This window comes from Carettochelys insculpta, chromosome 2 (assembly GCF_033958435.1).
Source record: "Carettochelys insculpta isolate YL-2023 chromosome 2, ASM3395843v1, whole genome shotgun sequence".
NCBI lineage: Eukaryota > Metazoa > Chordata > Testudines > Carettochelyidae > Carettochelys > Carettochelys insculpta.
In genome coordinates this window covers 248031706-248048974 of record NC_134138.1, presented here as the reverse complement: position 1 = coordinate 248048974, position 17269 = coordinate 248031706, and the positions used below count along the sequence as shown (strand labels likewise).

The following is a 17269-nucleotide window of genomic DNA, read 5'->3' as shown; positions in this document are numbered from 1 at the left end:
AGTCACATGCATGGTGGAGACACCTTGTCCTTGGTTCCACCTTCTAATCCACATTAGAAGAATCCTAAAATATGTTAAGTGCTTTTCCATTTGATTTTCTCTGGAAAGCCCTAAAGATGTTAATTGATCCCAAATGTGAGTGTGGTAGTCTCTGCAATTGCAAATTGGCATAAAAGTCATCCATGAGAGAATTTTTCTGTTCAGGTGCTGTCTATGTTGTAAAAAAAATTGGGAACTCCTGTAATGTATAAAATATATTTTCTCTCCCAACATTTTTTTCATTATTAGTGAAATTTATAAGAAAACCGCATGCTTAATTTTAAGAATGCTTTTACTCTTGCTCCTTTATTCCTCATTTGATATTTCTTCAGCAAACAGTTGTAATAGACTATGACTTATTAAGGAACAAAGAACAAGATCAGCAGAACCCTTAAAAATCAAGCATGTACATGACCCTACTAATTAAAAAGGAGGAAAGATTACACAACCAGAAATGTCACTAATGGATTTATATAAGTTATTTACAGTTTGTTAAAAGACATCTGTTTACAGATTTCTTACCCAATTATGTTCTGGTTTTGCCATGTAGTGCAGGGCACAGTTGTCCCTCCCCGTTTTACTTGAAGATTGGCCCGGCCACCTCAGTACCTCACCAGGATCGTGACGTACTTTTGGGGGGAAATTAGCACAATATGTGTTGTGTCATTCCGGCCTTTGTAACAAGGATAAGTCCCAACTGTGGTAACTCCCAACTGTCCAGAGAGCTAAGCCCCTCAGGGCAGGGAGCACTGGCAAGCAGTCTGTAGTGCTGCCTCTCAGGAGGATGTGTGCTGGCAAGCAGTCTGCAGTGCTGCCCCGGTGGCATGAAAAAATTTGCTGTACTGAATTTTATTTTATGTGGTGCTTATGTAGGCACTGGAAAAAGTTCAAAAAAGGGCAACAAAAATGAGTAGGGGGTTGGAATGACTGCTTTGTGAGGAGAGATTAAAAGAATGGGACTTTGCAGTTTAGAAAAGTGACTAAGGGGGAGATATCATAGAGGTCTATAAAATCACGTCTGGAATGGAGAAAGTGAAAAGTGAAAGTGAAAAAGGAAAAGTTATTTACCTGTTCCCATAACACAAGAACTAAGGTAACCAACATCACATGGAATGTACCTTCAGCGCATGTATTCCCACCAGTCCCTCTGATTCAGAGGGTGATGGTCAAGATAACGCAGGAAATGGCCCAGGTTATACGACTAGCATCCAGATGGCCCAGACAGACCTGGTTCTCCAAACCTCAATAGCTGTCCAGACATCCCCCGTATGATCTTCCCCATCTTCTCACTCTTAACCCAATAGAACAGGTCCATTCACCACCCAGCCATCTGGTGCCTTCACTGTCGTGCATCATTCCTGGTGGGCTGGCAGATTCAGAGCTGCACTGCCCACCTCGGGTTCAAATGATCCTCATAAACAGTAGGCGACCTGCAACAAAGAACACTTACTCACAAAAATGGCAACACTTCATAGTGTGGTATCTCCCTCTCACAACAACTTCCTGCCAATCAAAGAGTTGATACCTGCATGGGACCTCAATTTGGTCTTCAGGGCCTAACCAGTGAGCCCTTCGAGCCGATAGCCACCTGCTCTTTGTCACACTTTTCCATGAAAGTGGCTTTCCTTGTGGCAATCACCTCAGCACAAAGGGTGAGAGAGATCTGTGCACTAATGTCCAAACCATCATGTTCAACCTTTTACAAGGACAACGTGGTCCTCCACACCCACCCAAAAATTCATCGCAAACGTACTTACCTTTTTCCACTGTAACAAGCCAATGTACTCACCTGTCTTCTTCCCTAAACTGCATACTGATGATAGGGACTGATCTATGCATAGCCTCCAACATCTGTCGGGCCTCGATCTTCTGCCTGCAGAGAACACGGTCATTTCAGAAGTCTCCTCAGCCTCGAGGTCCCATGGCACGCCTCTCTCTAAACAGAGGCTTTCAAAATGGATCTCAGGCTGATTAGCCTACAGTAAGTTTAACAACAAACCTCCAGCAGGCATTTGTGCCCATTCCACATTGCAATGGCTGCCTCTGCAGCCTTCCTCTGAGGCGTGTCCACTGACAACATTTGCAGAGCATCCATGTGGGCATCTCCTCACACTTTCACTGAGTGTTATGCCATATGAACCTATGCTGAACCACAGACTGTATTCGGCCAATCTGTTTTATTATCAGCCAATGCACATCATCCAACTGACCCCCTCCAAGCAGTGACACTGCTTTGTAGTCACATAAAGGTAGAACAACCATGGGGACACTCAAAGAAGGAGAGGTTACTCACCCTGTGCAGTAACTGGAGTTCTTTGAGATGTTGTCTCTGTGGGTGCTCCACTCCCACCCTCCTCTTCCCTGCTTCAGATCCCTGCTTTGGCTTCTGGATCAGAGAAGAAATGAGAAGCTGGCTGCCCGCACATGCACAGTAAGGCCTCAGGCCTGTACCCTGCATGTGTGTGCAGCTGAGGCAGGGACACTGCTACGTATAAATCTACAGTCAGTGAGTACAGCACCCACGGAAAGAACCTCTTGAAGAACTCCAGTTACTGCACAGAGTGAGTAACCTCTCCTTCTCATCTTCCAGGCATTCAGATCTGAGAAGTATTTGCAAAAGCATGTTCCTAGTGTCAGCATTCGTGATTGAGTATCTAAAGTATCTAAAGAGGGATCTGTCGTTGGCCTAGGAGAGTTCCAGAGATCAAAATCAACATGTTGAATTAAATTCAAAAGAAAATGTGAATTCAGCCAATATATTGCTTAACCCTACAAAGTAACAGTAACAGTCAGATTCTGCCACCTGTAACCAATGGGAATCCTTACAGGTACTATTCGATGTACGGATGACAGAATCTGACTCTGATCTGGAAGATGTTTAGTGGTTGCAAGCGGTAATTCAAAGTATATTCAAGGACAACTCTATGTAGAGTGAATTCAAGACTCCAGGAACAACTGGGAATCCAGAAACATCCACAGCCAAAGATCTTATGGGCAGCTTATGCATAAGCCTTTGGTAATGAGGACAGACACTACCAGTAAATATTCTACAATAAATGAGTTATTTGTCACCAGTGTACACAACACTTTATTTTTAGGACATCTGTTATTTATGTGACCCAAACAAGAGTAGGAACTTTGTGAGTCCAGAGCAACTAATTGTTATTTATTTTCAGTGGTCCTCTGTTGTTAGATAAATGCCATAAATAGAATGGCTGGCGTTTCAAATTAATAGCAAGTTAACAACAAATGTGGCAATCCCTCTCCATATTTCCTACTCCCACAGTTATCCACATATAGCGGGGGCAAGGAAAAAATCATGCTCAGAACACTAGAAAAAATTAGACATTTTTAAAAAAGAAAAGTTTAACAAAATATGGAATAGCAAAAGAACTCAAAAGAAGACATAGAGATGAAGAGCAACAACAAATGGAAAAGAAAATCCTCAGGATGTCACAGAAGCAAACCTAAATTACAAAAAAAAAAAAAGACAACATTCCTGGCAAAGGGCTGTCTGTTATAAATGTGCTATTATGTTATAAATTTTGCTATTATGAAAAAAGTCTGTGTTCTCTCCCTTTCTTCAGCTGTCCTCGTTATATATTAATCATCTCTTGGAAACCACAGTGAAATGAAAATAAAATTGAGATAATAGTCCCAAACAAAAATATGCTATAAGACCTTTGGCTTCATCATTTCTGGATTATCAGATCTGCCTATTGCTTTTTGTGGGATGAATTTCAAATCCTGTAAGTCTCTTAGTACATTGGAATGTTCTTGATGATAGAATTTTTTCTAAACATTGCACCAATCCTGTTACAGCCAAAAATAGAGCAAAATTATCTGACATCTAAGAGTCTAGACTCATATCCAATAAGCCCCCTATCTAAAATTGGTGAAAATGTTCCTTGAAAACCTAAGAGTTAAAATATAAAATGAGAGAATCTTAAAAATTCCTATATTTTAAAATATGCAAGCAGTTTACAAACTTTTAGTATTTGCTTTATATTAGCACACATACACTTCTTTGCGCTATCAGTGATTCTCTGGCTTCATTTGCCCATTTGTCAGATATTGAAACAAGCATGTTGCTACTTCATTTCTCCTTGTCCATTGTCCCATAAAGCCATAACAAATTAAGCAATAAATGATGGGTCGGAAAAGTGGAGGATAATTTACTCTTACTTTGTCCATTTATAATATTAAAAACATGAGAATGAATTTATGTATATAAATACTTAATATGCAGTATTTGATTGTATTCTCCCTGGCAGTACATATATTATCTTCTTTGACTGTACCTTGTCAGGTCAGGGCCCATGTGTTTCTGCTACATTTTGTACAATGGAATGGGGATTCTGGATACTGCTGCAGTATAGACTATTATTCATTTATTTGTGGTATTTCCTAGAGGAACATCAGTTCCATTGTACTAGGTATGGTAGAGACTAATAACAAAGAATATAGTTTTTGTCTCAGAGATCTTACAATGGAGGTATCAGACAGGATGCTGAATGAAATAGACAGTGATGATGGCAAAGCGACTGAGAAAATGGTAATGATGAAATTTCACAAAATAAAAAGTTTTGAACTATAAAATGTCTGTTTTTACAGAAAATCAGTTGAAATGCAATGAAAATGTGCATTGAAATTAAATAGATTACATCTTATTGCTAGACACAATCAGACACAATACTTGACTTCCACTGTTAGATTCCTCAGATATATGATTTTTTTTCTCTCCACTTTTGTGTCCAGTCATTTATCTTACTCTTTGTCTTTCTCATATTCCATTTCTCTGTACCTTCTCTCCTTCTTGCTTTTGACTAACCATCTAGATACTAGCATTTTAGTTCCCCAACTTAACCTAGGCCTGGTCTGGCCAGCACATTAATTAGATCTCCCAGAGCTGCCATAATTTGCAGCTCTACGTAAGATTTCTAAAAAGAAAGGTCCTTATGTCAGTGGAGAATTGTCATAATGGAGCTGCATTCCTCCCATCTCCTGCCATGCCTCCTGCGTTCCCTTGCACATCCTCCGTACCAGGATGGGGAGGGTGACTTGAACAAGAAGTGGTTTATCTACATCTGCCAGATTTATACCATCAGGGAGTTCCTCTCCACAGTGGGAATTAATTCTTTTACAGCTGGAATAAATCTGCTTTGTGCTGTCTCAATGAAGCACAATGAGCACAGAGCACTACAGAATGTGGGCCAATGCCTTTTTAGCAGTATGGGTATGGCCAGTAGTGCCTTATCCTTTTGCTCAGTTGGAAATGGAAATCAGATTGGATTTTATTAAAATTGAAACAGTGACTGAGCTTAACCTCATGTTTTGATTGTACAGTATGTTGTATTATTTATAATTTAATTGTATGGGAAATATTTTCATAAGGATAAATTATATGTGTAACATAATACTCCAAGCTAGGTGCTTTAAAATTTTCCAGTGTGCAGTATATTGTTGAAAGTTACAAAATGTTGGCTGGATCCAGACTGATACTTTTTTGGGTACATTTCTCCCACATGCTTTTATTTAAAGTATTTTTTGTTTTAGGTTAGATTTAGAAAAGCCATGTAAAAAATGTCTTTTTTGGAATGAGAGTGTTTTACAATTAGGCGATCACAGTGCAGGAATTCAGCATCTTCTAGGAACTACAGGATATGGAATAAATGAAAAACTAAATCTGAAAAAAATCTTTAACTCCTAATTGCAGTTGGGCACACTGTGTCACCCTAAAATATATCATCAGTAAAGTGACAGAAGCACCAATCCTATTGAAACAAACATTTTTGGTCTCAAAGGCTCTCGGCTCCATCTGATAGCCCTGATTTTCCAGAATGTCTTCGTCTAGTAACAGATTTATTTCAAAGAGGTAGCTCATATTTTCTTCAGATTAGAAGTTGAATGCATTTGTTCAAAAGGGACACGAGAAGAAGAAAAGGAATGATGTTTGCAAAGACTTCATTCTGTTGTGGAAGGTCTATTTGTCTTTCACATTTTCAGGATGCTGAACTGTTGTGTTTGGCAATCTCTAAATTATCTGTTTTACCTGAACCAAGAAACGCTTTCCCAGTATGGGTTGTTGTGCCCTTCCATGCTGTTTTAGATCAGCTGGTGAAAAATGAATGGCAAACACTTCACAGCTATCCAAGAGAAAATATATTGTCCACAAAAATTCTGCCTCCTGTGTCTCCCACTGTTCACGTGAGACTTTGTAACTGAGATGGCCATGGCCAGAGCAAAGAAGGTGAATATATACTACTGTGCTTAGACTCTTGATCTTGAGCACCAAGATATTTTTGCAAGAATGGTTTACTAATACATCAGTGCCTGTGCTTGCAGTTTTTCTGATTTGACATCTCCTGAACTTCGTCTCCGTGGGTGAGAATCCTGCCAAGGTGGTATCTTTAGAATTACTTATGCTTTGTGACTCTGCTTCACTGAAGATACCACCTCTGCAGAGTTCTCATTCACAAATATCTCTCTCCTCAGGTTTTGGAGGGGAGTCTTCAGAGGCGGTGTATGTCTTTATAATTTGATGTTTGTATTGTTTTATCTGAGGAAATAATTTATTGGTTTGTTTTATGAGTGGCTAAGATTTTCTTTGAGGAGCCTTTGCTTCTTGTGACACACAGCTAACAACAGAGATGCTGTGGTTTACACCTTTATTCTGACTGCTTCACTAGAGACCAAAAACCTCATAGCTTTATGCCTGTCTTGTGCTAGGATGCACAAGACTCAGCAGTAAGAATCCTTTAAGAATATTTTCAGATTTTCAGAACTACAAGGCAACTAATCCCATTGTGCAGCCTTGGGATATTGTAGTATTTTAAAGCTGGGCTAGTAATAGTAAAATCTTCCCTATTGCTATGACCATTTGAATAACTGAGAGTGTGAATTATTCTTGCTTTTAGAGTCCATAAATGACCGGCACACTCTATAATTTCCAGACATCTTGGCTACGTCTACACTACAACGATCTTTCAAAAAAAGTTCTCCCAGAAGATCTCTTCCGAAAGAACTTTCAAAAGAGTGCATCCACGCACAAAAAGGCAGATCAAAAGACTGATCTGTTCTTTCAAAAGAGAGCATTCACACAGCCCCTGCTTTTCAAATGAACAGGCCAGGGATCAAAAAAATCAGGCACCATGAGGACTGCTCTTTTGAAAAAAAAGGGCCTGTGGAGCATCGACACCCGTTTTCTTTCTAAAGAAGCTTTCAAAAGAAGGAGCTCGTTCTTTCAATTTAATTTCAAAAGAACAGTTTTTGTGTGTAGACACTCCACTGGATATTTTGAAAGAGCCCCTTCTTTCAAAAGATATTTCAAAAGAACTTGCTAGTGTAGATGTGGCCCTTATGTTTATCCTTATTTGCTGGTATGATGTGCTACCTGTGCCAAATTTCTTCAACATTTGCCTTAGAATATAAATATCAGCCAACAAAAATGAAGTCTATGTAATACTGCAATTGCCTTCTCTTTTTGTGGAAAGTGCTTTTTCATGCCAGACATTTATACTACCTGCCTCTTTACTGCCTCTGACATCAGTTAACATTTCCATGTGACAGAAAACAATACTTTAACAGTAAAGAGGAAGGCTATGTGAAGTTCTGGGGCACTGCATCTGAGAAAAAAAACAAGCTATAGTGCATTGGTGCCTTGAATGCCTCAAAAGTCTTGAACATATCAAAAGGTATGTAATATAATGACTTCTTCTTGGTGGTCACTTGATAATGAGTAGGACGTCTTCATGTCACCCTCCTATTTGTAAGTCCGTTGATGGCTGATCAGCCCAATTCTGGAGCCTCAGCTCTTGTCACAGAAGGGGTGGGGTTGGTAGCTGTTTGACAAGTGCGGGGCAGTTTTTGATGCTCTTTTCTTCTTCCATCCTCTCCTCATCTGCAGTGCAGCAGGACCTCTCACATTGTGCCACCCCCTCATGGATTATTGTTCTCCACTGGGGGTGGTCTTGGGCAAGGTTCTCCCAAGTGTGGATGCTGACGCTGCACTTTCTCATGTGTGCCTTCAACATGTCCTTATATCACTTCCACTGGCCCCCAATGCTCCTCTGTCCTTCTTCCAATTTGGAAAAGAGAATCTGTTTTGAGAGGTGCTGATCAGACATCCAAACCACATGACCAGTCTAACAAAGTTGTTGATGAATGATAATGGCTTCAATGCTGGTCATGTTCAACTTTTCTAGGATGCTAGTATTCATGCATCTATTCTCCCAAGAGATATGTAGGAGTCTCCTGAGGCACCATTGATGATATTGTTAAAGTGCCCTCAAATGATGCTTGTATGCTGTCCAGGTTTCACATGCATATAGTAGCATTGGAACAACCACTGCACAGTATATGAGGAGTTTTGTCTTGGGATAGATGTCTCAGTTCTCAAAGACCCTTTGTCTCAGGCAGGTGAAAGCAGAGTGTGCATGGTTCAGGCAATGCTGGATTTCTGCATCAATGTTGACTTTAGTGGAAAGATACCTATTTCATAGAACTGGAAGGGACCTTGAGAGGTCATCAATTCCAGTCCACTGCACTCACAGAAAGCCCTGTATCACCATCCTTGATAGATTTCTTTTCTTTGCCCCAGACAACTGGATGGTCCCCTCAAGGATTGAAATCACTACCGTGGGTTTCCAAGGCCAATGCTCAAACCGCTCAGCTATCACCCCCCAAAAAGTATGGGAAGTGCTCTACATTTTCTAGCAGTTCTCCATTGACTTCGACAGAAGGGGCATGAGATTGTCCGATTGGTGAAGGCTGGTCAACCACCTTGGTCTTTCTGTTGTTCAGTGTGGGGCTGAGATTCTCATGTGCTTCAGCGGAGATAGTGTGAAGATGGCTGTGGGACAAAGAACAGCAACCATATTGTCATCTGCGTACTGGAACTCCATGATTGAGGTTGTGGAGGTCTTGCTTTTAGCCTTCACTCTCCTGAGATTGAAAAGTTTCTTGTTAATTCTATAGACAATCTTCACACCATCTGGAAGCTTACCATCAATGAGGTGAAGGGTCATGGCAATAAACATGCAGAACAGTAATGAGGAAATGACACAGCCTTGCTTGACTCCCGTTTTGACCTCAAAGGGGTCGCTTTGGGGTCAATTGTTGCTCAATACTGTGGCAGCCATGTTGTCATAAAGCAGCCTTAAGATGCTAATTAATTGTTTGGGGCAGTAGATCTTTGAGAGGATGGTCCACAGGGTGCTACGATTGACTAAATTGAACACTTTGGTCAGTTGATGAAACTCACATATAAGGCTTGGTTTTGTTCATGACATTTTTCTTGCATTTGCTGGACAGTGTAGATCATGTCTGCTGTTTCTTGAAATGATCGGAAGTCACACTGGGATTCTGGGAGAATTTCTTTTGAGAGTGGCAGGGGGTGGTTTGTAGGGGCTCGAGTTAAGAGTTTCCCTGCCATTGCCAGGAGATAGGTGCCTTAATGGTTTTCACAGTCTGACTTGTTGCCCTTCTTGAAAAGACTGATGATCAGTGTCTCACTCCAGACAGCTACCACTCCATGGACCACCAGTTTGGTGTGAGCAAGGCTACAGTCAGGACCATTGTCATGGAGGTAAGAAAACTCAGGCCACATACCCACTGGAGGAGGGGATCCAAGGAAAGGGGGTCCATTGGTGATCGGGAGCTGGTGGGTGCTGGAGGAGGCCTGGCATACCCCGCACGCCCTCATGGGTGTGTATGTCTTCCATCCCATGAAGGTGGTTCGTGCATTGAATGCAATGCTACTCCAGAGGGTGATCCACGTGGGGGACCTGGACACAGCTGTCACTGGCTTCATAGCATTCAGTTTCCCAAACTGTTTCGGTGCCCTTGATGGGACCCATATCCCAATCCGCACCCCAGAACACAGCAGGGACCAATATATCAACAGGAAAGGCTACCACTCTGTGGTGCTGCAGGCCATGGTGGACAGCAGGGGCCGGTTCCAGAACATCTGCATGGGCTGGCCTGGCTGCACCCATAATGTGTGGATCTTCAGAAACTCTGGGCAGTGCCACCACATGGAGGCAGGAACTTACATCTCCCAGAGGCAGATCCTGCCCAGGGACACCATGGTGCTCCTGTGCACAGTTGCAGATGCTGCCTATCCCCTCCAGGCCTGGCTTATGCTGACCTATATGGGCCACCCCACCCACAGCCAGGAGCACTTCAATGCCCAACTCAACAACACCTGAAACGTGGTGGAGCGCACCTTCGGGCATTTGAAAAGCCAGTGGCACTATCTCCTGGTACGCCTGGAAGTGAGCCTCCTGAATATTTCCCAGGTGGTTGGCACCTGCTGCACCCTCCATAATATTGTTGAGAGTAAGGGGGAGGCCTTCCTCCGGGAGTGGGAAGCTGAGTCCGGTCCAGGCTACACACAGCTGGCTGCTGTCCCTAGCCTCCAGGTCCACCAGGAGAGGATCAGTGTATGGGAGCCCTGCATGAGCACTTTGCTTAGGGCCCCAATGAGTGCAGCCTCAGCCACCCCCAGCAGGTCCTCTGTATACTCCCCTCCACCCCGCACACCCCCTGTCGCCACCCTGCCACACACTCCCCTCCACTCCCCCACCAATAAGCCCAAGCTTGCAGGTATGTGGTTTAAATAAAGTATGTATTTCTTACAAGAAAACCTTGTAGTTATTAACTGGAACATATAATGGAACCACTGACCTATCTACACAGCACAGAGGGGTGAACTATTTACACAGGGAAGGAGACATGGATGGCCTGCATGGGGAATCCTTATTGCGGGGCAGGGGTCAAAGGCCTCAACCCATACCATCCCCGGGATCTGCGACCCCCCTGGTTTGGGGTCCCTGGCGGGGCTGGGATGGGGCAGAGAGGATGGGGAGATAGGGCCAGGGATCTGCCCCATCTGGGGGATCAGCCATTATGGGGGCCTCTCCAGGGGGGCTGGTGGGTGCGGCCATAGCAGGGCAGGTGGTAGGAGGGGCTACAGAGGGTGACAGGAGTGGCGGCAGGAGGGAGCAGCTGGACCAGGAGCTCCCTGAAGGTGCCCACCACGTCCCTCAGAGTGCCCATCAGTTCCACCCAGGCTGCCTGGCATCAGGAGGCCTCACCGTCCTCTAGGTGGAGGTGCTGCTTCACCACCTCCACCTGGCACCGGACAGAGGTGGTGAGCTGGAGGTCCTGGTGCCAGTGGTGGAGCTGCCTGGCCTCTGTCCCTCACCTCTGGGGGGCTGTCCAGGACCACAGAGGGAGCTAGGGTCTCCTGGCCCACTGATGGCATAGATGCAAGAATGGGAAAGAAGAGAGGGACAGGTCATGAGTCCCGACCCCTGCCCTGTGGGCCACAACCCACATCCGCCAGTGGGCAGCAGGTCCCTGTCCCCCATCTGATGGCGGGGAGGCCCGAGGGGACCCTGAGGGTGACCAGCTTGTGAAGTCCAGCCCCACCAACCCCCTCCCGGCAACAGCAGGCCACGGCATTATCCATGAGAGTGGGTTCTGACAGCCACTGGCAGCTGTGATGCTGTCCACAGGGCTGTGGCCAGCCAGCGTCTGCTGGGAGTGTGAGAAGCTCTTTGGCAGATATGGAGTCCCTGCTCTGTGATCCAGAGTGTGTACCCTGTTGGGTCCTTACCTGAGGGTCCACCGCCAAGGTTGAGGGATGCCCAGCTGGCTGAGGCACTTCTGGAGGTGCGGGAGGGGAGGTCTATGACCGGTTCACCCTCCTCCCTGGACCACCCAGCAGCTGGGTCCATCTCTGGCCCTGGTGTGGTGGGGCTGGCTGCAGGTCCCAGCTCATTGTCATCCCCAGCCCGGGGCTTCTTGAAAGTGTTGTCGAGGACAGCGGGCAGGGAGGTGGTGTCTCTGGGCCTGAGGAGGCCCCACAGCTCCTTATAGAAGGGAAAGGAGGCAGGGGCTTCCCTGACTGGCTGGCCAAGTCCCTAGCCAAGGCTCATCTCTGCCACAGCTCCTTGACCGTACTCCTGACCTGGTCAGGAGTGCAGACAGGCTGGCCCTGGGTGGACAGGCCCTCAGCCAGCCAGGCAAATGCAGCCGCATTCTTCCACTTTGTGCCCACCTTCCGCAGGACTTCCTCCTGCCATAGGCCTAGGAGGTCCTGGAGCTCATGCTCGGACCAGGAGGGGGCTCGCTTCCCCCCCGCCCCCGGCTGGACCCCTGCGAGCCCTAGGCATGCTTAGAGGGCAGGGCCTGAGGCTCCTCACATGGCTGGGTGCTGGCTATGCTGATCTGGGCGCTGCTGGAGGTCTCGCTGGGGCATGCAGGTATAGCATGTGTAAAGGCTGCTGCCTGCACGCTCTAAGCTCCCTGCAATGGGGTTTCTGGGTCTGTGTGGCTTTAAGGGCTGCTGCATGCACAGACCATAGAGCCCTGCAGGCACTAGGCAGCTAGTGTCCACATCCCAGCTGACTGGCACCATGGCAGATCTGCCTTTTTGAAAGAGTGGGTCATGGAGTGGCTACACATGTCTTCTTTCAAAACAGCCATTTGAAAGCTGGGGCTTTTCCTATTTCAAGTTTGGAAGAGCAATTTCGAAAGCTGGGGTGCATTCCTTCAATTTTTCTTTTGAAAGAGAGTGCAGCATATGCAGGTGCTCTGCGCTCTTTCGAAAGAGGACCAGAAATTTTGAAAATACTAGCTAGTTTAGGTGTGGCTACTGCGAAGATATGCAGAGCACAGCCTGGTATATAGGAACGGTCTGTATGGAAGTAGTTCTGCACACATGCTATGATTTGTTGATGATTTGGAAGAACAGCGGATTGGGAAATGACTGTTCCTGCCCTACCAAGGTCAGAATTAAAACTGTCATTGACTTCAGCATAAAACAGCAAATATTTTTATGCTGGACTACATCACTGAATAGGTTTATAAAAATTCCTGTTCATATTTGTATAACTGATGTAATAAAGTAACAAAATAGGTACACTTAAAAATATCTTATGTACTCAGAAACAAGTGAATGGCTGAAGGTAAATATAAATTAGTATGGAGCTGATGGCTCTAGGCAGACAGTGGAGAAGTGCATTTTTATATGCTGCTAAATAATGTACATCCAAAAACACTAATTCCATCATAACTTCTGGTGACATGAACTAATCACAATTCCAGCAGTGACATTATTATGAGAAGTTGGGGTTCATCATTCATTAAAATAAAAAGTCCTTGCTCTAGAGTCTAGGGCCTGTGAATATACAGACTGTAATTATCTAAAATATATGGCATATTTGTTCCAAAATTGTGGTTTTACCAAAATCACCATATGTATGTAAATTATGTGCATGCCTATTTTTGATTTTGAATCAGATGCATGAAATACATATACTTTTACTCCTTAATTTTCACAAGAAACTTGTGACATGCCCAAGGGAGCCCTTTTTATTTTTACAATTAAAGTTGATCAGAATTATGATTTACTGAAGAAACAAAATTAATAAGTGACGTATAGTAATTAGTAAGGAAGAAAGCATTTTATCAATGCCATTTAATCCGTCTTATAAGAAATGCATTCTGCTTTGTGTACTATATAATGCAATTTTCTCACCACACATGCATGCAGAGCATGTTCTTATTCCCATTGAATTAAATGACAAGGCTTATGTTGACTTCAATGGCAGCTGGATCAGGCCGATAGGGTACAGGTATAAATAGGGTGGCCATATCTCCCCCAGCCAAATGCGGGAAATGGGGAATGACCCCCATCCCAGCCAAAACGGGACAGATGGTCACGTTATTGGGGCACCGGGAACAGGGCTGCCGCCCTGCCAGCTATGCTCCTGTCTTCCCTGAGCTGTGGGTGGCAGCCAGCGCCGCCGCACAGTCCAGCTCCCAGCTGCCCCAGCTGGGGGAAGCCAGGTGGGTCCGGCTCCAACCCCACTGCGGCCATGGTTCACCTCACCTCCCACACACACTCAAACCCCCCATGACTGTGGCTCTGGCTTAGCCCCCCCCAAGTCCCAGCTCCAGCTTCAGTGGCCCCACTCAACCCCACCCCCTCAGGCTCCAGCTTTTGCTCCAACCTCCACAGCCCAGCTCAACCCCTCATGGCTCTGGCTCCAGGCCCCCGGCCCCAGCCCTGGCTCCAGCAGCCCCACTCCAACTCCCCCACACTCGGCTCGGGCTCCTGCTCCAATCTCCGCAGCCCAACCCAATCCCCCATGGCTCCGGCTCCAATCCCTGCTCCTGCTTCAAACCCTGCTGCCTGTGGGGGGGGCTGCCTGCTGCCTGTATCCAACCCCACTGTAGCCCTGGTTCACCCCTGTGGCTCCTGCTCCAACCCCCACGGCCCCAGCTCAGCTCCAGCCCCTGCTGGGGGAAACTAGGCAGCGGCTAAGCCACCGTATAGTCTGGCTTCTCGATCCCCTGAGTAGGGGAAGCCAGTGAATCCTATGAAATACAGAGCAATGTAGCCCCTTTTGCAAAATAAATTGGGGCACCAGAATGGTGCCAAAATATGGGGCTGTCCTGCCAAAAGCAGAATGGATGGTCACACTAGCTATAAATAAAGTGTAGATACAAAGCTTTCTCATACAATTGTCCATCAATTTTAACTCTTTGAAAGGAAATAAATAATATATATATTTTATGGACATATTCACATCTTAATAATTCTGATGTACTGTTCATACAGATGTAAATTCCATTCAAATTAATAGGAGTTATGTGAAAATTTTGACACAAGAATTGATCCCCACTGACGTTTAATTTACATAAGGCCTTTTTGACATAATTCAAGCATATTCACGACAGCCTTTCATAAGTTACTGATGGGGTCAAGGGGTGAAAAGTAACTGGCAAGAAGCTTATTTTGTACATTAGTCTAACACAAATACTTCCTTAAGTATAAAATGCTTTGATCTTCACAAGCAAATGCCATATGCGAACAGCTGTGACCCATGCCTCACAACTGCTGGAAGGTTAGAGAAAGGTAGCATATGAAGTCAATCTCTGTATTCAATTTATGCATTTATATTTAGCAGTTCATAATTTCATGTAATATTTTAGCTGTATGAAAAATATGCACTGGAGTTGAGTGATAACAGATTTCTTTGTGGTTTGACACAACATTGTTTGGGTGAATACAGAATCCTAAGTATTGCAGACTGAAAGTAGGAGTTTTAATTAGAGCTGTCTGTGCTTCAGAATACCTGAACTCACATTAAGATTGGCAGATTTCCTGAAATCTGAAGAGTATGTGGAGCTTATTTGAGCTAGACAAGAGTCTTTTGCTTTCCGGTGTATATGGCTTATTCATTTGCATCACTGACTTGCAGTACATTAAAAATAAGGAAAGGGAACTATCATCAGTTATTTGCTGATGTGAAAACACTATTTTATTTGTAAAGATCCAGTGTTGTCACCCTTTCTTTGGGTAGGGCTTTTTTCAAGGAGAATTTCTGTTGAAAACAATTGGACTACTCAACGGCTACGGTTACACTAGTAAGTTTAGCCACAAAACTGGTGGAATGTCCACCGCAAAATGCGTTTTGTTTGTTGACAAAACTCAGCACTTTCGCTGGCAGCATTCTGGCTCTCAGCCATGAGGCATAACACTTCTGTCAACAGATTCTGTCCACAAAAAACTGTGTGCACTCTTGGGGGGCGGGGGGCGCTTTTCTCAAGAGACAGGGCATCCTGAACAATGGGCAGCCCTGGGTGCTGTGCTTCTGGGTGCCTTTTTGTTGAGAGAGCAACCGGGCAGTCCAGCTGCTCTAGCGACAGAGTGGAGTGCTCCTCCAGTTGGCTTTTGTGTGTGGCCGCACTCTGTTGACAGGAGTTTTGTTGGGAAATCTCTTCTGACAGTGAGTTCCATAGGCAGATTTATGCGGTGTAACCATAGCCACACAGTAAAGTTCTAGTCAACTGCAGCAAACGACAGAATAGGACGCTAAATTGCTTTGTTTTTGACATGTAAGTGTGCAAAGAATTACGACTTCAGATTTGGGTCTCTCAAGTAGATTAATGTGGGTGGTTTATCAGGGTTCTTTGTGGACCCAAAAGTTTTCTCTTATTTGTGTGCATACATATAAATATGTATATATGACTTTAATTCAGTAATTTAATATCAGGGTATTAATTAATTTTGTTTTTTCTAATTTTATTTTATTAGCTTCTCTTGGGTATGGTAGGCTCTACAGATGAAACCCTACAGGAAGCAGCAGCTGGTTGCATAGCAAATATCCGCAGATTGGCTCTAGCTACAGAGAAAGCAAAATATGGTTGAAGTCTCAGCTACTTTTACAGGCTTCCATGTTTTACATACTATGAGACATTTGAATATGTAGCAACATGGGCTATCTAAGTTAGAGAAACGTGTCTGACGATATATTTAAAGCCTACTATCTAATTAAAATGTATGTGTTTAAAAGGTGTGCAAGATAGTATATTCATATTATATGCTTTTTAAAAAGTTTTTCAGTTATTGTATCATCTAAAAAATACTTAAAACAAATGAAAATAATTGTATGAGTTCCAGGTTAACAATATTAACTCTCAGATTTTAGACATGTCTTTGCTTTTAATGAAATTGTAATAAATACATTTTTCTGCACTGTGTGTGGCTTACAGTAATTCATGAATGTCTTGAACAATTCCCTTACTGCTAAACCTGTCTCATCATCCTGTCATTATGGTTTTGCCTGCTTGATCCCTTGAAATCCACGAGAGAGGACTGACTACAGGTGCACCAATTTCACATCTGGTGCTACATAAGTACTGCAAACAGCTGGAGTTTTAGACATCGTTCCAAAAGTATCCCAAATTTCCTCTTACTAGCACCAACATCAAACAAGGTAATATTTAATTATATAATTGATAGATAATACATATTAAATAGTTAAAATTCACAGCAGTAAATTTAGAAAAAATGAAGATGGGTAAGCACTTTATACTAATATTCTTATCTTTATTTATTAGAAATATAGTCTCTCGAGGAGTCACCCATATTCTTTTAAATTTAGAACTTTGAGGTATTTACTTTGTTACTTTACATAAAACTACCCTCAGAATTATTGACTTTACTTTTAATAATCAAGGTCTTTATTCCATGTTTTAATGAATTATCACTGCTATTGTGGAATACAGAGCTAGTGAAATACACACAGGCTACGAGTACACTAGCCCCTTCCTTTTGGAAGGAGCATGGTAATGAGTGAGTTGGGAACATGCTAATAAGGTGCTTCCATGAATATGCAGTGCCTCATTAGCATCAAGGCAGCAGCGCATGATT

The 17269-nt window shown here is 43.9% G+C and overlaps 1 protein-coding gene across 1 annotated transcript in view; it reads left to right on the top strand.

Annotated features, from left to right (window-relative positions):
* The window catches only part of ODAD2 (outer dynein arm docking complex subunit 2), a 189473-nt gene extending 172918 nt beyond the window's left edge, over window positions 1-16555 (top strand). Inside the window, exon 20 of the mRNA XM_074986287.1 lies at window positions 16151-16555. Coding sequence (XP_074842388.1) covers window positions 16151-16264 — 114 coding nt within the window. The 3' untranslated portion in view covers window positions 16265-16555. The remainder of the gene's footprint in view (window positions 1-16150) is intronic.
* Window positions 16556-17269: the final 714 nt, after the last annotated feature.